The sequence below is a fragment of the Schistocerca americana genome, chromosome 1, assembly GCF_021461395.2.
Source record: "Schistocerca americana isolate TAMUIC-IGC-003095 chromosome 1, iqSchAmer2.1, whole genome shotgun sequence".
NCBI lineage: Eukaryota > Metazoa > Arthropoda > Insecta > Orthoptera > Acrididae > Schistocerca > Schistocerca americana.
In genome coordinates this window covers 860,711,522-860,734,957 of record NC_060119.1, presented here as the reverse complement: position 1 = coordinate 860,734,957, position 23,436 = coordinate 860,711,522, and the positions used below count along the sequence as shown (strand labels likewise).

The window sequence follows — 23,436 nt, the reverse complement described above, 5'->3', positions numbered from 1 at the left end:
GTACAGGTCCCCATTAGGAGACTGGGTGCTGTTCATAAAAAAGTTTGACTCCATATTACACTGTCTGTCAGACAAAAAGAAGAAGTTAGTAATCTGTGGTGATTTCAATGTAAACTTTTTAAGTAATTATGATAGGAAAAGTGAACTAGAAGTGTTATTTACAACATATAACTTACAATCAGTGTTCAGTTTCCCTACACGTATAGCTCAAGACAGTAGCATGCTAATAGATAATGTATTTGTACAGAAAGAGGATGTAAAACAAACACATGCTTTTCCTGTGGTAAATTGATTGTCAGACCATGATACACAACTGATTAACTTACAAAACCTAACAGAGCGTACAGTTCAGAAACTATTAAGTAAAAGTGTGAGGGCGCTGAACCTGGTATCTTTAGAGCACTTCAGAGAAAGCTTAAGAAATGTTCATTGGGGAGATGTATATAATGAACCAAATGCTAATGATAAGTGCAACATATTTCTTGATAAATTTATATCCCTTTTTGAACATTGTTTCCCAAAGAAAATTACTAAATGTAAAACTATACACTTTTCAGAGAAACCTTGGATTACTACAGGTATTAAAATGTATGAGACAGCAAGAAATAGAAAAAATCCAGAAGTAGTTTTACATTATAAAAATTATGTAACATACTGAGAAAATTTGTAAGGAAATCAAGAAATATGTATGTTAGGGAAGAAATTAACTACCTGTGCAATAAAGTAAAATCAATATGGAATGTTGTTAGAAGGGAGAGAGGAAAAGTAACCACTGGGGTAGGTAGCATTACTACTAAAGAGAACGAGAACATCCTAACCAACAGCACACAAGTAGCTAAGGTATTTAACAACCATTTCTTAAGTGTAGGAGAAAAAATTGGTGAGAACAGTTCAAAAGAAAAAGCCAGGCAGTACATGGAAGAGTCTGTTTTGAAAAAAATTAGTCAGATTAAATTTCACCTAACAACCTCTTGTGAAATAAGTAAAATTATTAAATCTTCAAAAAATAAATGTTCTGTTGGAGTAGACGACATCTCTAATAAGATATTAAAACAATGTGGAGCAATTACAGCTGAAGTTCTGAGTCACATATGTAATGCATCTCTAACTCAAGACAGGTTAAAATATGTCATTGTCAGGCGTCTCTACAAAAAGGGACACACCACAGATGTCAATAATTATTGGCCAGTATCCTTGCTTACAGAATTTTCAAAAATCTTCCAGAAAGTAATGTACTCAAGAGTGGTTAGCTATCTCAACAGTAATGGGATACTTAGTAAATCACAGTTTGGATTTCAAAAATGCTGTTCCACTGAGACAGCAATATACAATTTCACTGTCCACATAATAGAGTCTTTAAATAGTAAAACGTCACCAATAGGAATTTTCTGTGACTTGTCCAAAGCATTTGATTGTGTGAGCCATGACATTATGTTACAGAAATTACAATTCTATGGTATAAATGGAATAGCATATGAGTGGTTTAAGTAATATCTACAGAACAGAAAGCAAAAAGTTTCCTTATATGGGTCAAGTGATTTAAATAAGTTTGCCACTTCATCTAACTGGAGTGAAATTACATTAGGTGTTCTAGAGATTTGAATCATGGGTCCCCTTCTGTTCTTGACGTATGTGAGCGACCTCCCTTCCTATCTGAAACAGGAAGCTGACCTGACACTGTTTGCTGATGATACAAGCATCATCATTAATCCAGTAAAAGAAACTCCAATTGAAAATGATACAAATAAGGCCTTTGGCAAAGTCATTAACTGGTTTTCTGCAAATGGGCTTGCTCTAAACTCCAGTACATCCAATTTTCTTCTTCAAAAAGTACTGTTCCTTCAATAAATATAACACATCAACAGAAGTCAGTAAAGAGGGTAGAGCATACCAAGTTTTTGGGTGTACATATATATGAGAATCTTAATTGAAAAATTCATATTTCGGATCTTCTAAAGCAAATGTGTTCAGTAACTTTTGCAAACAGAATAATTGCCAATTTTGAGGATACAGAAATTAGTAAGCTAACATACTTTGCATCCTTCACTCTCTGATGTCATACGGAATAATATTTTGAGGTAACTCAACATTTAGACAAAAAGTATTCACTGCTCAAAAGAAAGTGGTTAGAATGAATTTTTAAAAGACTGGGAATTCTTACAACAGTCTCACAGTACATTTACTCACTAATGAAATTTGTTCTCAACAACACGAACCAGTTTAAAAACAACAGTGACATTCATGATTATAATAGCAGAAAAAAGAAAGACTTACACTATCCTTTACTCAACCTATCTTTGGCACAGAAAGGGGTAAAATATGCTGCTACAAAAATTTTCGACAAATTACCAGATGAAATAAAATGTCTGACAGACATCAGTAATAGCTTCAAAAATAAATTGGAATCATATCTCTTTGACAACTCCTTCTATACCATAGATGAATTCTTGAATAGGAATAAATAAATCTATAAATTTAGTATATGCATGATGTGCCATTTAAGGGAATGGGGTAAATAATAGAAATATTAATTTTTAACTTTGTATTTTAAATCTTGTTTCAGATGTGCATTTCTTGTGCACTTGACACGTTCCACATCGTAATGGCTACCATACCATGTGATAGATCAATGGAACATGCAACCAACTAACTAACTAACTTTGGTCCCTATTTTCAACTACCTCACACCATTACCAGAACCATACCCTTGAACACTACCTATTACTTGCTCTACCTATCAAATATTCCCTTTGCAGTTCTCCCTACAAAAAACCTGGCCTTATCTGAATGCCACCCCGGTCTCAATATTTCTCACCTACTTAGACCCCAGCCACACAGAATGGTCAGATTTTGATGAAGCAAGAATCAGCGAAGACTTATCAGTTGTGGAAAATTCATGCCAGTTACAGTCATAATTTTGTTAATGATAGGCACCATCAATTGCTGTCTCAAGCATAGAGTTGCACAGACTCTAGCCCTACCTAATTTCCACCTGCTGGCACATACACTGGTGTGCTAAACTCAAGAATGAAAGTAACTTTCACAAGATGGGCCACTGTCAAGTAACAAAGCTTGATGAAACTTGAATTGTACATAGCAAGAACTGCTTCAGGATAGTACTGAAGGTAATTAAAAGATACACACAATGAGATATCCAGAAATGAGTATTCAAAGACTGTACTTACACTGAAGTCACCACAATTCATGATGGTCTCCTGAACATTACAAAAGGCAGGACATGGTTCTTAATAGGGTATCTAGTCACCACAATGGCAGTGCATGCTCTGGAATGTGCTCTCATGCTGGCCACAAGGTTGGTAAGGAGTCCTAAAGCTATGGCTTTCCTTTCCTTACTAGTGTGGTTGACAACTGTTGGATGGTCGCTGATGCATTTGTAAGTCCTGCAGTACACCTCTTCAATGCATTCCACACATGCTCAATGGGATTTAAGTCAGAAGAATGGACAAGCCAGTCCATTTGCCAAGTATCAGGTCATTCAAAGGGCTCCTCTACCTGTGCTGTTCAATGCAGTCATGCATTGTTATCAATAAAAATGGAGTCAGGGCTGAATACACCTGAAAAGACTTGCATGAGGAAACAGAGTCAGTGTCACAGTAACATTGACTGCTGAGTGTACCATGTTCAAAGATCTGAAGGTCACTATACAAAATTATGCCTCCCCAAACCATAACATCTGGACCACGAAAATGACCATGTTCAACAATGCTTGACATAACCTCATATGGCAAGAGGTGGACACATGTAATGACCCAGGAACACTATCAAACCTTATCATTTTGGTGGTCAAGGTGTTACAGTGTAGGGAGGGATAACGTTGCATAGGTGCACTGACCCCCCCAAATCTTTGAACTCCATACATGCATTAATCAAGGCCATTCTGACACTTTACTCCTTCCCCATATGCGTCATTTCATGGGTACATTATGCCTTAACTTCATTTTTATGGATGAAAATGTGCGACATCACCGAATAACACAAATGAAGGAGCTCTTGGAACGAGACGATATTCAGGAAATAAACTGGCCTGTACCACTCATTTATCTTAAATCCCAGTGAGCATGGGTGGGATGCATTGGGAAGATATACTGAAGACATATATGCCAATGACCATCAAGCAGTTTTCAATGGCACTGATGGCGAAATGGAATGTCCTACCTAAGACTCCTTACCAATCTCGTGACGAGCACAGGGGCATGGTGTAGAGCATGCATTTCCATCTGCGGTGATCACAAACCATATTAAGAACAACTTTTTTTAATGCCCAGAGGACCATTATGTATCACTGTGACTTCTGGTAATTATTGTTTTTGAATAAAAGTATCATTTCTATTGGCCTCTTTGTGTATATATTTCAACTGCTTTCTGTACTATACTGTAGCAGTTCTTTCTATGTATAGTCCAAGTTTCATTAAGCTACATAACTTGGCAGTGACACATCACATGAAAGTTACTTTCATCCTTAAGTTTGCACACCAATGTAAAAGAAGTGTTGGCACCAGTTAGGACGAAGCATAGCACTCCCTTGCATAATGTAGCCCAACATGTGTCTGAATGAACTGTGAAAATTTAACTTGGTATAGCAGCAGAGAGAACTGAGAGGCCTGAATTCTTCCAAGAGAGGAAGAATGTAAGGATTTGAGCCCAACACAAGAGACGTTCCTGCAGGTGGATACTTGCTGTATAGTGATGGTATGACAGTGTGCCATGGTGCCAGCTTAAGTACTGCAACCCACCCTTTTGTTCAGTGACCAGCCTGTTACCATTTTGACACATGCCATATGTGAGATTTGCAGCAGCTACATCCTCTTTGGCTTGTATAAGCACTGGCCACCCAACCAGGCTAATCTCTGAACTACTGAGTCGTCCAGTCAGTATCCACTGTTGTGTTGACTTCCACCTAAAAGCCCATACCACATCCCCATCATCCTGACAAGACCACCTGACAGTGGACAGCTGCAGCATTGAGGAGTTGTGTGTCGAACTGAGGCTCTCCCAGCCACTAAGCCACTGGGTGCCCACCAGAACCAGATGCTACCAGCTATCCAACTTCACCTATGGCCAAGACAAGCCATGCCTCCTTGCACTGAAGGTGATTCAGCACCATCAACAGCCTGAATATACAGATTTTGCTAGATCTCTGCATTATTGTGGTGAGCTAGGCATAGTGACAGCCAGGCTGCATCACCACAATGCTTCATGCACCGAAGACCAAGAGCAAGATGCCTGCCGCCCCAGCACCTGCTTGACATGGGCACAGCCTCCAATAAACACTACTGGTACATGAGTGAAGGCTATACTATTGGCAACAACCTGCTTGTGGCTCACCCCGACCCACAATCCTCTACCAGTGAACATCCACCCCAATTCCTATGCAGAAAAGAAATGAATGATACACACAAATTAGAGCTATGATTGTGATAAGAGACTACTGAATAAAAGAGGAAGAGAGAGAAAGATAGCTTGGGCAGAAGTGGCAAAGAAACAGGTAACAAAGGTAAGCAGTGGAGTCATTTGCTATAGACTTCGTTAGAATTTCCACATGATATACCTGTTATATTGCAGAAATTTAATTAGTTATTGTTTCAGACTAACAAAACTGGGTTACATCTACAAATAGGTGCTGTGCAGAAGAGATGTGAACAGATAGGCTACTTAAGAGGCTCCACTTGGACCTGCTTGAGGCAACAGCTGTCCACTTCAGTTCTTACTGCTTGGTAATACATGTCTCATTTTGCAATGTATGGATCTTGCATGTGCATGTGTGCACCTCACATCCAAGATCCCCCTTAAACAAAATTACACCCATGGCGTTTCCACCTGTTATTCCCACAATGTAGCAACAATGATGAGATAAAGATACCAGAGGAAAGATCAGGTTTAAAATGGAAGGTGTAAAGAGCACTGAAAAACAAAATTCCTATGAGAACTGCATGTATGTAATTTCAGGTAAGAAACTATTCACTTCGTGATTCATATCTGGCAATTAGTCACTAAAGAGTACCAAGCTGACAATATGCAATGCCTGCACTATTGGTAGGTGGCAACAAAACTGCCATACTTAGGTCTTATTATTCTCAGTTCTCATGATTAAAGAGAATTTTAATTAAAAGTGGTGTTCTGGTTAACATATCCATATGGATTATTTGGTCAGAGGTTGTCTATTCAATTTTACTTATGAAAGTATATAGATTAATAATTCCTGAATCACATCTCACAATGAGGCTAACATGTATCACTTCAGTTATGATAATTCAAGTTGTCTAGTGTAATAAAACTGCTTATGGCGAGATAAATTAACTAACTGATCTTGGATCACATGAAATGTCCGATTCCAAACTGAGGGATCAAAACCCTGAAATCCACTACAGCATAGCTATATGGATATCTATAAATACTAATATATATAAACAGTTAATGTAATTACAATGATAATTATTGACTTTTTAAAAAGATAAGCAATTATTTGTATTTTATTTATGAAATATATGTTCAAAAGATGATTTTGCACAAATAGGTCAATACATGATGGTACTTTCTTTGATACATGCTGTTGGAGGTAAATTTCTGTATTTGAGTAATTATTAATACAAGTTGTAAGTACAAGGATGGACTACAAGTTATGTGTGTTGCGTCAGCATCTTGGATGATATTGCTTTTTTTGGTGAAGTGAAATGACTGAAAATATAAGTATTAAACACAAGAAAGTCCACCAGTGTTCATATTATGTAATAGAATAAACCCAAACATTCTCTAGACCAGTATAAAAAGATATACATTAGAATGGACTAAAAGCGTTCAACTTACAACAAAGAAGAAGAATAAAAGATGAGTATTATGAAAATAATTTATTCAGATTCTACTGTTGCTATCTCGCTCTGCAGTGTGTCACTACCTCAGCATGCCAAGTGCTGTAAAAATGTGAACCAGCTGCCCAAATTAGTAACTTACTAATATGGTGGCATCATCCAGGATTTTCTGAAAGTGAAATGCGAGTAATGTATTGGGCTATTTTTCTTGTTTCAGATTAAATATGTATATACTAGGAAAATTTTATATGGACAATCAGTCAAGTATGAGCAACAATTACAAAACAGCAACAATAACAGCAAAAGGAGCTCACACTCATCAAGTAAAAAAGGATGAAAAATAAAGAGTGAGGTGTACAATTAACAACATCCATGTCTGACAACAAAGTTAAGAACTAGAAACATTTTCTTCATTTTTCTATTCTTTTCTTCTAATAATGAAGTGTTCATTGATAATCAGTAACAATGACAGTCATTGAACAGGAATCTGAAATAGTGGGGTAATTCAGATATGGGGGAGTTAAGCAGTGTTGTGAAACAAGAACAAGAAAGCCTTAGTGATGAACCAAAAGAACAGAAAAAAGACACTGATGGTTCATATGCATTATTAAAATGAGATCATAATAATGACATAAGTACCAGGTTGCTTGTTAATAAAAATGGGTAATCAACAGTTTAAAGATAATGAGGACCAGTTTGCAAGAATTAATGAGCAAACTGAAAATCATAAACAAGAAAGTAAGAACTAGTTCACAAAATTTGGCCATTCTATAGCAGCATGAACATTGGGGTAATGACCAATGGAATGCGCTCCCACTACTGAATCAGGGTCTAGACCTGAGCAAGAAGTGGGAACTATAACTGAGAAGGTGGACCAGATCAAGATTAAAGCCTTGTCAACAGGAACAAAAGGAAGGAAAAGAATGGCTTCCCAAACAAAAGTGGAGGGAATTAAGAGGGCTTGAGCCCAAGACCCACAAGAAGGGGATACACAGACCCCCACAACGTTGAAGACAGGTAACAGGAGGATAAGGGAGGAACTTATGACTCCCTCCTCTCAGGATAAGCGAGTCAGGAAAAGCTGAGGCAAGGGATGGGGAAACAGACTTATAGCACTGCAGTCTCAGTTTTTAGGATGGCAGTTATCCAAGAAAACTATCCACTGGTAAGCATCACCTTGCAGCAGGAGGAGCTCGTGCAGATGGCCCTCTCTGAAAAGATTCGGGTGGGGGGATGCTGGTACAGGACCCAATTTCTGTCCTTCATTTTTGTCTGTGAGGGGGTGCATATGGTGACATGGCTCAAGGACAAGGTTATCATGATACCCCTGTGGGAGGACATGAAGCTGCTGGTCAAGACGGCAGCTGACCTTCTTAAGACCACAAAGGTATCAATATTGGTACCAAAGATCCATAAGGATGTCTCTACAAAGACCCTGTTCAAGAAAATAGAGGTCCAAACCCAAAAGTCTCAACAGAGGGTTGGAGAGTGATCAACCAGAAGGCTGTACTGGAAGAAAGAACCCTGGTGTTAGAGGTTGGAGAGAAGTCTCTGAAGGTGATGTGAGAGCAAGACCTGAAAATGTTTTCAGGGGTCTGGCAGGGGTCTGCCAGCAGCACAGTAGAGTAACTTGTTTGACTTCTCAGAAGCCTCAAAGTTATAAGTAGGACTAACAGACCATTGTGTAGAGTTGAAAGCATCAGGGCTTGTCTGAGGTTCAACCATTGTCTACAACAGAAAGCATCAGGACTTGTCTGAGGTTGGATTTATGTTAGATGGCAGCTCACCTTAAATCCATTATTAACTTTGTATTTGTTCATTTGATGTTGATTAATTCAATGTGCCAAGCACTTTAACTGGAAGCAGATTAGATTGGCTTTTCAGTTGTAAAATGTATTGGTGGGAGATCTGGATGCTACTGGTAACTGCTGCGCTGGGAATGGTGGGACAGCACCCTCACACTGCAGAGACAGTGGACAAAGCAGCAACAAGTAGCCTGATGCAACAGTCTTTAAATACTGATATCTCAAATTATTTTCCAACTGTTTGGCACACTTGTAAACATAAGAAGGACTGATAGTCATAAAAAAACCCATAGATTCCACTTTGCAAGATGAGGTCAAAGGAAAAAATGTTTTACTACAGCCAGCTATCAGGTTAATCCACCTACAAACTCTGTCCAATTTCAGAAATCCAGCAGGAGCTCCAGTCTCTGCTCAAATTCTTAGGCCCATCCCAGAATCTCTCCCTGGAATCCATCTCTCTCCTCACCCCTACCACTCTGTCCACCCCTACCTTCTACAGGCTTCCTAAATTCCATAAACCCAACCACCAATGATGCCTCATTGTGGCTGGTTACTGTGCTCCCACTGAGAGAATCTCTTATCTCTCAGACCAACACCTTCAGCCTATTACCCGCAACCTTCTCTCCAATATAAAAGACACCACCATTTCCTCCAACAACTCTCCACAGATCCTGTTCATTTATCACATGGTGAACTGCTCATCACTATTGCTGCCTCATACCTTTACACTAACATCCCTAGTGCCCATGGCCTTATTGCTATTGAACACTACCTTTCCCAATGTCTGACAGATTCCAAGTGTACAACCTCCTACCCAGTCACCACAACCAACTATATCCTCACCCACAATTACTTTTCCTTTGAAGGCATCACCTACAGACAAATCCAGGGTATGGCTATGGACACCTTCATGGCACCATCATATGCCAACCTATTCATGGGCCAGAATCCAAACTCTTCACCTAGTTCAGATATATTGATGAGACCTTATGATCTGGGTGGATGGTGAGGACACCCTATCCACATTCCTCCAGGACCTCAACAGCATCTCCTCCATTTGCTTCACCTGGCCTCAACACCATCTCCTTCATTTGCTTTACCTGGTCCACTTCAACCTAACAAGCTTGTTTCCTCTTGTCGAACTCTTCCTAAAAGATGGCTACATCAGTATCTCTGTCCATATCAGAACTACCGCCACCAGTAATAACTCCACTTCAACAGCTGCCATGCATTTCATACCAAGAAATCCCTACTACACAGCTGAGCCACCCACGGGCATTGCACGTGTAGTGATGAGCTGTCACTATTGACATATACCAAAGGTTTCACTGAAGCCTTCACAGACCCTAATTACCCTCCCAGCCTTGAACAAAAACAAATCACCAATGCCTTATGTCTCCAGACATCCACCACCTCTGAAAGTCCCACCATCTGGCCCCAGATGAGCATTCCCCTCATGAATATGTAACACCCAGGACCAGAGCAACTGAAGCTCACTCTCTGCCAGGGCTTTGACTACCTCTCATCGTGCCATGAAATCAGGATTGTCCTACCCACTATCCTTCCCACCCCTCCCACAGTGGTATTCCACTGCCAACTGAAGGCCCACCCCTACACAACCATTCTCCCAACCCCTCGCCTCAGGGCTCATATCCCTGTAATAGACCTGCCCCGTAACATTTTTCATTTCAATGACTGCTTTACAGCCTGTACCACCTGGATCCTTCCTATCAAAACCAGATTTTCAGAATTGCTTAGGAGAGAACTCTCCCTACAATACATTCCTCATTCCCACATCCCTCCTGGCCTCAGCCTTTGTTAGTCACTGTCCTTACCCACCTAGTCCCTTCCCTGTTTCCATTCCAGCACTAGACAGCCCTCTATTCCACTAACACACCCACAGCCTTTTTAATTCTTTCCTTTTCTACTGCCACTCCCAGCCCTCTCTCTAACCTCCCGACAGCACTGCACTTAGCTGCTATACTCTCTCCCCACGTCATCCCTGAACACTCCCACAAGCAACACTTTACTGTCCCCCACCCCTCCTACCTTCTACCCTCCCTCTCACTGCCCCAGCCTCCTCCTTACCCCTAGAAATGGTTGCTTCTCCCCCTAAGAGATGTTGCTTGCAGTCTGACCTCAGCCGCCACAGACTGTTGTTATGTGTGTGAGTTGCTATTGCGTTAGTGTGTGTGTGGGTGTGTGTGCACATTGTCTATTTCTGATGAAGGTCTTTTTCCCAAAAGCTTACATGCTGACAGTCTTCTGTTGTGCCTATCTGCAACTCAGCATCTCTGGTATTGGTGAGTAGCAACTTCTCTAATTAACATACACCAGCTTCCTAGTCAGCAAAATACCAAAATTTAATGCTGCTTGCAAGCTATAGAGATGTTTGTTGCGTCATCCTGTCAGTCAGTCAGAGAATATTTCCTGACAAACTTTTATATGCTATAATAACAGTCATCTATAGAACTAAGCACATGGACATATTAATGATTTCACACAATATTTAGTGAGCTGAAATTTGATACCAACAATTCATTTGAGTTTGGAGTAACAGAAACTCACAAATACAGTAGTAGAAGAAAAAACCATCTGCACTTCCAGTCAGTGAATATAGCTTGAGCAAATAAAAGGGTGGAAATTTGAATCTATAAACACTTTGGTATTAAAATCCATGGAGAAGAAATAAAAACTTTGAGGTTTGCCGATGACATTGTAATTCTGTCAGAGACAGCAAAAGACTTGGAAGAGCAGTTGAACAGAATGGACAGTGTCTTGAAAGGAGGGTATAAGATGAACACCAACAAAAGCAAAATGATGATAATGGAATGTAGTCGAATTAAATTGGGTGACGCTGAGGGAATTAGATTAGGAAATGAGACACTTAAAGTAGTAAAGGAGTTTTGCTATTTGGGGAGCAAAATAACTGATGATGGACAAAGTAGAGAGGATATAAAATGTAGACTGGCAATGGCAAGGAAAGTGTTTCTGAAGAAGAGAAATTTGTTAACATTGAGTATTGATTTAAGTGTCAGGAAGTTGTTTATGAAAGTATTTGTATGGAATGTAGCCATGTATGGAAGTGAAACATGGATGATAAATAGTTTAGACAAGAAGAGAATAGAAGCTTTCGAAATGTGGTGCTACAGAAGAATGCTGAAGATTAGATGGGAAGATCACATAACTAATGAGGAGGTATTGAATAGAATTGGAGAGAAGGGGAGTTTGTGGCACAACTTGACTAGAAGAAGGGATCGGTTGGTAGGACATGTTCTGAGGCATCAAGGGATCACCAATTTGGTACTGGAGGGCAGCGTGGAGGGTAAAAATCGTAGAGGGAGACCAAGAGATGAATACCCTAAGGCAGATTCAGAAGGATGTAGGCTGCATAGGTACTGGGAGATGAAGAGGCTTGCACAGGATAGAGTAGCATGGAGAGCTGCATCAAGCCAGTCTAAGGACTGAATACCACAACAACAACAAACACTTTGTAAATTAAATGTTTAGTAGATGGGAAAACAATTTTTTGAATTGCACTTTAAAGGTGTTTCTCAATAACTAACTAATTGGAAGAACTCTTATTCCTTATGATAGTCAGTGAAAACATTAGCATTCTCTTAAGCGAAAGAATTTCTGATATAATTAAATCAATAGAAAAAAATGAGAAGAACAACAGCAGGTCATGATGAAATATTTTAATTTTATAATCAATATTAGAGTTTGTACTGGTATTCTGGCATTGACATTCAAGCAACTTTAGTACCCAGCTAATGAAACTACAACACACATAATGAACCTTTTTTGTGACAAGTTCAGTTGTTGCAACCATTACATATCTATTCAGAAAAATATTGTTTCATTCTTTGTGTTCATTTGTTTAAATCCTAGGTTGAATTTTAAACAGTATAGTGCTACATTTAATTTTTTTATAAACAAGAACTCAAATATTTATAATACTATGTTCAATATTTTTTTTACAAACAAAAACCGAAAAAAGTGTGTATTCCTTTTTTTGTTTTCAAACTGTTGCGATGGCAAGTAAACACATAGTGAAAGGAAAATGTTAACTTACAAAATCCAGTACAAATTCATCAATTTTTATGCTGCTGTCACACATAAAGTTAATGACTCTCCTTTCTAGCAATTCCTCTTCTATTTTGTTTCTTACGGTGATGGAATATTTTCTTTAACTCACTTTCATTCTAGGGATTCAATAACAGTTTCATTCAGATATAATTGTGTCACTGAAAGATATATTCAGTTTCAAAGAAGGGCTCTCAGTATGGGAGTGTGGCAATAATGGGACAGCAAACTCCTTATGAAAGTAGAACTCTAGTGTTTGCCTTAGGTCATTCAAACTGATTAGGAAATAATTCTACAGTAGCTGATGTCAAATCCTATCACTGACATTAAGTTACATGTAAGCGTGTTAAGAATATGCCTCTTGCATAATATTGTTTTCAGTGTAACAAAGCATTTTCTGCACCACCTAAAATGAAGTGTTTTGATGTTTCCTTACAGTAACTGCTATCCTGTAACAATATCTCAGTTCAACACTTTGATATGCAAGATTAGAAACTTTTGTAATGCATATAACCACTAGAATGTCCATATATCCTATTTTTGTTCTAAATTTCATTCACTTCTTGTAATGTTTATAGTTGGAAACATTACCTTTGGTTGTCGCAGTGATAGCCAGTCTTGTTTTAGGTAAGTACACAGACTCCACAAGATGTCCTCTTTGCTTGAATGGCGGCATTGTGGGTGTATGTTGTTTCAATATGTTGCCACCCTGCAGCATTGAAGACCATAAGCATTTCAAACATGTTGTACATCAGTTACAAAATTAATACATTGGTGATCACTAAAATTGTAACGCCAGGAAGGATAGAAAATATCAAAATTTTATTCATAACATAAAGACAGGACAGTCAGAAGAATATATGACGAAATTTGTAGGCGATTTTTCGCTGTACATGGTGGGAAACATAATCCACAGATATTCCACCACTGATGGCAACAACAGCACTAAGCTGGCTGGGTATCAAGTCATGTTCAGCTTGGATGATGTATGCAGACATGTCTACAGCTACATACATTCTGCATAATCCACCATGTGGTCTGTGGTGGGCCACTACTAGTCATTTTTTTCCCCATTCCACTCACAAATAGACAGAGTGAAAAATGTCTTTGTATGAGTCCTAATCTCTCTAATGTTATCTTCATCATTCTTACACAAAATGTACGCTGGTGGCAGTAGAATCATTTTGCAGTCAGTCTCAAATGCTGCTTCTCTAAATTTTCTGAGTAGTGCTCCTTCAGAAGAATATCGTCTTCTCCCCAGTGATTCCCATTTGAGTTACCAAAGCATCTCCATAATACTTTCATGTTGCTTGAACCTAGTGGAAAAAATATTTCCATGTTGCTTTAGCTCTGTGCCACAGTTGATTAACTGTAATGACACAAGAGGTAGTATGCCAGTCTCTTAGAACTCCATGACCAGATATTCTCAATGGCTCTGAGAACATGCTGACCAGGGAAATAGCCAAACACAGTCCATATCAAACTAGGTCAAGATAGCAAAGGCAAAAAGCTGTCTCGAGTTATCTTATCAAAGGATAATGTTGAATCCCATGAACACGCAGCCAGCCACCATCCTTAATATGTCAGGAATTTAATACCTCCCATCCAGATTACTGGCTATGAGTATCAGGGGTGATCATGCTGTGTATCTAATGGCATCCCATACCACCACACCTGATGGTGGGCCTATTTGATAATGACAAACACAATATGGTGACATTCTTTCTCCTCAGAGCCTCCACAAGAATTGAGGCTTGTCTGAAAAGGCAATGTGATGACACGACTGTGTCTATGTTGCATGTGGATTTTCTACTCTCAAAGGAATCCAAGACAATTGTCTTTGTCAACAGTCCACAGTGCTCCAGTCATCATTGCATTGTCCCGGTAGATATTTTGTCTTGCTCCAAACAAGTGCATTTCTTAACTCAAGGAACATGTTGCGGCTCTTCAGTCCCGCAAGGCTGACTGAAACATATCCTACCTAGTGCTAGTTTTTCGAAACTGTTGAGATCCTGCTGGCACTGAGCAGGTGGTCCTCCTGAAACCATCAGCTTCATATTTTCATGTTTCATGGAATCCCATCCAAACTCAACACAAATTTTTTGAACCAATAAACAACAATTTTTGCACATGCTGGTAGACATTGCTCCTTCTTACATGAGACAAAACATAATTTGTACACAAATGTCCAACATTCTCATGTGATTTCTGAATGAGAAAGTCATATTCAGATATGTCTTATGTATGGAACATACAGGGTGGACCACTTTAATCCATAATGGGCAACAACTCAGTGTGGAGATGAGATGCAGAAAAATGTTTTAGATAAAAATTGTAGGTGGCAAAGAGGGTCACATATTGTTACTAATGGCCAAGACCTTGGATGTGATTTTCAAGGTAATTTGGAGAGTAAAGTGATTTTCTTTTAAATCGGAGCCCTAATATTTGATTCATGAGTTGAAAAGATTGGCAAATTTTACATTTAAAATGATACATTATTCAATATCATGACTCATTCAATGAAGGTCAAATAAGGGAATATGGTTTTAGTTTTAGTAGCAATTAACTTAGAATAGAGGAGTGATACAGCAAAATACAATGTTAGATACAAACTGAAAGGAGCATCCCAAGGAATGATAGCTAGGGTACTTATGCAATGACTTGTAGATCCATCTTACAAATGCCACAATAACATTTTTATGCTGTGGTGTATTTATTTTTGCCAATAAAATGTTAATTAAAACTTAAAGTTAAAATCTGTGTTTGTTCTTTCCAAATCTGATGGCACAAATATGGGTTTCTATGAAACAAAACTCAACTTTCAATGACCTTCAATAATTACCTTTAAAATTATGGTCATGGTATTGGTAATGATACATGGCTCCTTATGTCCTTTCCAAATGGCATTATATTTTGCTGTATCTCTCCTGTGCTCTGAGTTAATCCTTACTAGAATTAAAAACATATTTCCTTATTTGACATCGATTAAACCTTGACATGACCCTGAATAATGTATCATTTTATATGTAAAATTTGCCAATCTTTTCAAACCTTGAATCAAATATTCAGGTTCCCATTAAAAAATCACATTAACCTCCAAATCACCTAGAAAATCACATTCAAGGGCATAGTGAATATAGGGCAATATGTGAAAAAAATTAATCTCATTTGATTACAGAATGATGGTCACTCACAAGAGTCAATTGCATTCTTAAAGTACTTATAAGTGCCTGGCCAGAGCAACTGAAGATGTACCAACCTCACAAATACAGTTGTAGAACTTCAGATTTATTGGAAAAGTCCTGAGGCAGTGTAAATTACACACAAAATAGGTCATCTACAACAACTTTACTCAATGTGTGACCAAAATAAGATTTTCACTCTGCAGCGGAGTGTGCGCTGATACGAAACTTCCTGGCAGATTAAAACTGTGTGCCCGATCGAGACTCGAAGTCGGGACCTTTGCCTTTCGCAGGCAAGTGCTCTACCGTCTGAGCTACCGAAGCACGACTCACGTCTGGTACTCACAGCTTTACTTCTGCCAGTATCTCGTCTCCCACTTTCCAAACTTCACAGAAGCTCTTCTGCAAACCTTGCAGAACTAGCACTCCTGGAAGAAAGGATACTGTGGAGACATGGCTTAGCCACAGCCTGGGGGATGTTTCCAGAATGAGATTTTCATTCTGCAGCAGAGTGTGCTGATATGAAACTTCCTGGCAGATTAAAACTGTGTGCCAGACCGAGACTCGAAATCAGGACCTTTGCCTCTCGTGGGCACGTGCTCTACTATCTGAGCTAACCAATTTTGTCACTTTCGACATTTATCTAAATCATTTTGCTATATCTCATCTATATCCTAAATTATTCCACATTATGGGTTTCAATGGTCCACCCTGTGTAAAGAACATACATGGCATTACTCCTGCCTACTTTTTACAGTTGCACTAAAATGATAATCATTGGCTTATCCAACCATGTAGTACTTTTCATGCCAGTTCAATTTCTGTGCATGTACAGTACTACAGAAATATGGCACTAACATCAGTTTGTTGTAGAGGTATGGAATGTGTTTTGCGCCTGCGTACAATGGCTTTTCTAGGGATAAAAAAATTTCTCCTCTAGGAATCAGTATGGTTTCCGCTAGCTGCAATCATCTCAAACCCAGCTTCCTCAGTTTGTTCATGGGATCCACAAGACAACAAAAAATACAAATATATGTGATATAATGCACATAAATATGTGAAAAAACTAATCTCATTTGATTACAGAATGATGTCATTCACAGAAGTCAGTTGCATTTCATTCACAGATGTCAGTTGCATTCTTGAAGTATTTATAAGTATCTGGCCAGAGCAATTGAAGGTGGAGCAACCTCACAAATCTAGTGTGGGAATTCAAATTTATTGGAAGAGTCCTGAGGCAGTGTAAATTACACACAAAATAGGTCACCTACAACAACTTCACTCAACCAGATCTTGAGTACTGTTAATTGTCCTGCAATTCGTACCAAGTTTAGATGAAAAAGATTCAAAGAGAAGCTGCACAAGTTTTTGTTTACTTAGAATGAGAGTGTCTCAGAAATACACTGCAGTGGGAGATGCAAGAAGTTATGAAATGATGAGCACTAGTCACAAAAGCCTAAAATGAATCAGGAAACATACCACTTAGTCAAAAAGGAAGCTTTTCTAAAGTCTATGACAAAAAGTTAAAGAAATTCATGCTCACACAGAGCAATGCCAACAGTCTTTTTTTTTTCTATACATCAACTGCTATTTGGACTAAGAATGAGGGGAGAGGTGTGGAAATAATACGGAGGCATTATGTCTCCATACAACTCATTTTACTGTGGATTGCAGACTACATATGTTATTGTAAATATAGAAGATGTATCTTGAAGTATACAAAACAACTTTGAGGTATCTGAGAATTTTGAAGAAAGTTCATTAGTTTATGATCCAACAAGTGTTGAGTGTATACAAGTTAACATACCTCTTTCTGACACAAGAACTTTATAAAATGTTCTTCCACTTGTATCTCAGAAGTGAAAGATTTGTTAATATGTTTATAAGAATTTATTTTCTTGTATTAGTTATATGAAACTACCCCAACAAATTGTAAAGTATTTCTGAAATTCTGTGTGATGTTTGTTTGCTACTTTAACTGAAGCTTAATTACATGTTTTATGCTAGAAAGAGGGACAGAGACTCAGTTATCCATCAAGGACAAAAGTTAAAAACACTTAAAACTACATAAAAATACTGTAAAACTATGAAATGGTTTAAGTAATGAAGATATCAGATTAGAACAGTCCTCTAAAGCCAGTTTAAAATTTGTAGTTAACTAAACTTAGAAGTAACATATAGATAACAATGACAATTTTTAAGGCAAGCACTTAATTGAAAGAAAAATCAATAAAAATATGAAATGTCATATGCATTACATGTAAACTAACTGGGGTACCGGGCTTCACTCAGGGAGTTGATATGTGATTGTGTGGTAGTTGGAAGTAAAGGGTAAACTTTAAAGTATAAGAGTTAAAAAAATTATTGAAAACATTTCCAACTATTTACAATACATGTTAAAATATAAGTAGTAAAAATTTCTTATTTAAAATTTATTCTAGCTTTTTAAAATACTTGTCTATAAACAACATTTTTCATTTTGTTGTCTGGGATATACATGTACAATTTTTTTGAATTTCCTACTCAACAGCAAGCTATGTATAGTTGACTTTGAGAGATGTAGGAGTCTTTCAGGCTGCAATATTTTAATGTTTGTCCTTGAGATTTGTTAACTGTAAAACTGTACACTACTTTGATTGGAAATTGCAGCCTTTTAAATTAGAATGGCAGTTCAGTGGAGATCAGTGGCATTCTGGGGATAGGATAAATAGTGTGGGTCCTTTGTACTTTCCAATCATAAGTTTAGCTTCAATGCACTACTTTTTCAGTTACTCCCTTCATCACTTATAAGGAACTGTGTTTGAACCACAATGGGTCTTGCTTCATATACCCCTACCAATGAATAGCTCCATCAGCGGCGAATTCCAGGATATACCACAATGTTCCAGAACATTCCACAAATTTCAAGAGTGTTCTGGAATGTTCCACAATGATCTCCTATATTCCTGAATCTGGAATTTTCCCAAATGTTCCAGACTATTCCTGAACATTCCTTATCATTGTGGAATATTCTGGAATATTATCGAATGCTCTGGAATACTCTTGAATGTCGTGGAACATACTAAAATGTTCTGTAATGTTCTAGAAATTTCTAGAGGGTGAAGCTTCCCAGCCCTTGTATTGTCAAAAGCAGGTAAAAATGGGAACCTTTTTCATGGATGGGATATAGACAGCTAGCACACCATACAACTCTCTTGACTACCAGGACTTATTTCTGAGTTTTTGCGGTATGCACATTGTACACTTATTTTTGTAATATACATTGATTAATTATATGTAATCGCTGAAAAATAAATACATCATCAACTAAAGTACCCAAAAGCTCATCATCTGTTAAACAGACATTCCAGAACTTGAATTATTCTGTTGGTAGCACTGTCCCAGCACAAACTAAAATTGAACATAATTTATTTAAGTGAGTATGGGTTATGAAACATTGAAATAAAATTAACTTGAATATGAAGATGTACTTAAGTGCAATACTTTCTGCATATAGTGGCAGCACCATTTTGTTAATATACTTCTGTGTTCAATAAAAGTTTAATTATCAGGATCAGGTAATAATTCTCAACTTTCTGCAGTGTGTAGGGTGCTGGCAGTAATGTTAGGATGCCTTTGGGAGAGGCAACTCTATTAATGTCACCTATAAAGGAGTGTGGCTCATTCTCCATGAATGTAGGAGATCAAATATACCAGTCCTGACTTGCAATTAGCTGTATGTACTGAACTGGAAAGGAAGGACTTGTAGATTTTACTTGATCATAGAGTTAAAGAAAATGAATGCTTCATTCACTCAATGACACATCATATCCATAAATTCCCTCATGAAAGAGCGTCTTCAAGGGTGGGATGTGAGTAAAGTTACACACTATCTGATCAATAGTATCTGAACAATTATTTGTTGACATTAACATGTGGTGTCTCAACCTTTCGTCTTTATGACAGCTTGAGCTCTGCTGGTAAAGCTTTCAGTGAGAAGTCTGAATGTCTATGGATGAGTTCTTCACCAAGGGCCACAACTCGAGAAGGTGGTGATATAGGATGATAAGGCCAGCTTTAGAGGGTAGAAATATTCCTGGAGAATTTGTTATTCAGATGACATCCACTGACTCACACACGTTGAAACTGTCTGAGCTCTCCCGAGCAAACCACTCTGCTGTTATTGTGTCTCTACTGAAAACACAATATCCTCACCTCATTTTATACTTGCAGATCCACTCCATATGATCTCTAGTGCTCAATTCCACATTATATAGGGATGCCTTGATACTTTTGAGCAGATAGAGTATTGGTAAAAGCAGCCAATGCTGCTTACTTCAGTTAATTATATTAATACAAAATTATAAGTTGTGCTAATTTACTATGAATGAGAATTACAGGAACTAATTCTAGATGGTTCTCTCTCTCTCTCTCTACCTATCTATCTCCCTCTCTCTCCCTCTCTCACTCTTTCTGTGCCTAAGTCTTTTGACAACCACTGACTGATAATGGCCTACTGTAGCACACCCTATAGTCTTTTCAGCTATACATTTCCATATTCCTCTTGAAGGTTTTCTAATATCATCTAAATACCTTCCATTAGGTCATTATATCTTGGAATAAAGCAAATAACTTCCTAGGGCCACCTATTACCCATGCAACAGGTTACATACTGCCATATGTTAATCTCATTCCCATTACAGTCATAATTATGTCTCCCTGATCCATTTCTACATCACCATCTACATCTAAATGTACTTCTTACTTTCTTCTACCTTATAGTAATTCCCAACATGCAACTTTCAGCCTCTCATTTAGTAGTCCTCAGTTTTTGAATAATTATTGCATCCAAAGTCCATGTCTCACTCTTGTAAGTTAAAACTGATAGTATGAGGGTGGTCTGCCAAGTAGGGTGAAAAACCAAGAAAATATATTTGTTTCATAAGCAATGGACCTTACTTCTCAACATAGTCTCCATCGATGGATATATCCTGAGCCCAGGGATCCTCTAGCTTTTCCATTCCATTCGAAAAATAGGTTCTGTCAAACTCTGCAAAATACTTATTCACTGCAACTATCACTTCCTCATTTGATGAAAATTTCTTCCCAGCAAGCTAAAGTATAAAGTTAGGGAACAGGAAGAAGTCACTGGGCTAAGTCTGATGAATAACGAGGATGAGGAACCAATTCAAAGCCCAGTTCACTCTCTATGACCACTGTTAGTGTTGATGAGAGGAATGGTATGTTATCCTGGTGAAAGAGCACACTTTTGTGTGCCAACCTTGCTCATTTTCAGTATTGTGGTGCCAGCGTTATCCCGAATTATAATGCAATGTTCCTTCAGACATACAAGCATATCTGAAGGAACAGACACTGTGGCAACTTCAGCTGTTATTAAATACATGAAATGTATCTGCAACTGCGAATATGAACAGCCATCAGCTGCATAATGGAATGACAACAATGAGAATTTGTGTCAGGCTAGGACTCAGCCAAGGATTTCTCACTTATCGTGAGTGGTCCCCTTCTCATTTGGCTGTCTCAGCACAGCTCATGGCAAGACTCGAACTTCCATACGTCATCAACCGTGTGTATACAACCTGTACATATATATCCATTATGTATTTTTCTGTACAGGGGAGAAATTTTACTGGATAGTCAGTTGCCCAGTGTTGGCAGATAAATATGATATTGTAGTGCCTGTATTGTTTATGCAATGTTCCTTTGGACATGTATAGTTTTGGAAATGTCTTCTTTCACAAGTAAATGCGTGTCAATAAATGGTGTCTATATCAAATTCACAAGACAATGGAGCTCATGAAGGTTCAGCATAAAGTCAAACACTGGAGGAGAAAAAACAGATTACTAGGGATTTTAATTGTCCATGTTCAGAAAACACTAAACACATCAGAATTTTATCTTCAACAGTGACCAGTTACAGTGGAGAGTCATCTGCTGTAGTTGTCAAGGGACTAGCTGTATTTACTTAATTGAAACATAAAAACACACCACAACTCATACCACTCCTTTACTAGAAAATTAAACAACAGAACAGCATAAAAACAAATGAGGAAACATAAGTCAGAGACTGCACCAGAGATAATAAATACAAATGGCAATCACTCACACACAACATTCCACTGTAGGTAACACTGCACTCCACAACTCCCCCCTTAGTGTCAATGGTACTTTATGTTGAAATGGACATGTCATCTGGACCGGGTTACAACGGGTTGTGCACAGGCTGCTGGTGGTGCATTAGAAGTAGCCTCAGACATCCATTGAGGCTGACCTGTGATGTGCAGTGGAGTGGTTGGAGGTTTAGTCATGTCCTTAGTGTGTGTAGATGCATCCGTACCAGTGTAGGGAGCATGTAAACCTGGTTTGAGCCTGTCAACGGAGACCCATCACATCGACTGACTGTCTTGTCCTCCCTACTGATGACATGATAAGGTCCATCGTAGGGTGGTTGCAGCAGCTTGCATACTGCATCATGCTGTAAGAAGACATATTGGCTTTCCTGATCCCTTGGAGCAATGGGGCGTAGTTGCCGGATTTGTGTATGTGTCTTTTGTACAAAATCTGCAGTGTCAATGCCGTTGTCTGGCACATAAGCAAAGAACTCACCGGGAAGTTGTACCAGCTGGCCATAAACAAGTTCTGCAGTTGTGGCGTTCGGGTCTTCTTTCAGCAACATACGGAGACCCAGGAGGACAGTGGGCAATGTCTCTGTCCACCACTGTGAGTCGTGGCAATGAAGCGACACTTTCAGTTGGCGGTGCATGTGTTCAATTAAACCATTTGCTGATGGGTGATAAGCTGTAGTTCTAATGCACCTTGTACCCAGTAGGATAGAGAGTGCTTTGAACAAATATGACTCAAACTGTCTTCCTTGGTCTGTTTTGATTTGTAATGGCACTCCGAAATGGGTGATCCATCCCCTGAAGAATGCAGTCGCAACAGTTTCAGCAGTGATGTTGGTGATCACGAACACTTCTGGCCAGCGTCTAAAACAATCAATGGCTGTAAGGCAGTAGGTGTATCCTTCCGATGATGGGAGAGGTCTTACTAGGTCTAGGTGGACATGATCAAATCTCTGGTTTAGAGGAAGAAATGTGCCAAGAGGTGACCTAACATGCTGGCTAACTTTATTCTGTTGACAGGCCACACATTGTCGCACATATTGCTTGCAATCTTTGTCCATGTGTGGCCAGACAAAAGCTCACTTCACCATGTTGGTAGTGGCTCGTATTCCACGGTGCAACAAGTTATGTAAAGGGGCGATTGTCTGTTGGCAAAAGTCAGCAGTCACGAAAGGTCTTGGTTTGCTGGTGGCAACATCACAATACAGCAGCTCAGTTGACAGTGGCAGTGTAATATGGCAGAGTTGTAGGCCCAATGGCTGCACCAACAAATCTCAGAGCTCAGTATCAGATTGTTGCACTATGGCGAGAGTTTCAAAATCAACTGCTTCAGTGATTGCTTCAATCCTGGAGAGTGCATCAGCTAGTACATTTAGTTCTCCTTCAACGGGGACAATACTGGTAGTGAACTGTC

The 23,436-nt window shown here is 38.7% G+C and overlaps 1 protein-coding gene across 1 annotated transcript in view; it reads right to left on the bottom strand.

The window, feature by feature from the left end:
• The window catches only part of LOC124594726 (cilia- and flagella-associated protein 251-like), a 367,330-nt gene that overhangs the window by 139,528 nt on the left and 204,366 nt on the right, over positions 1-23,436 (bottom strand). Inside the window, exon 7 of the mRNA XM_047133097.1 lies at positions 13,310-13,427. Coding sequence (XP_046989053.1) covers positions 13,310-13,427 — 118 coding nt within the window. The remainder of the gene's footprint in view (positions 1-13,309; positions 13,428-23,436) is intronic.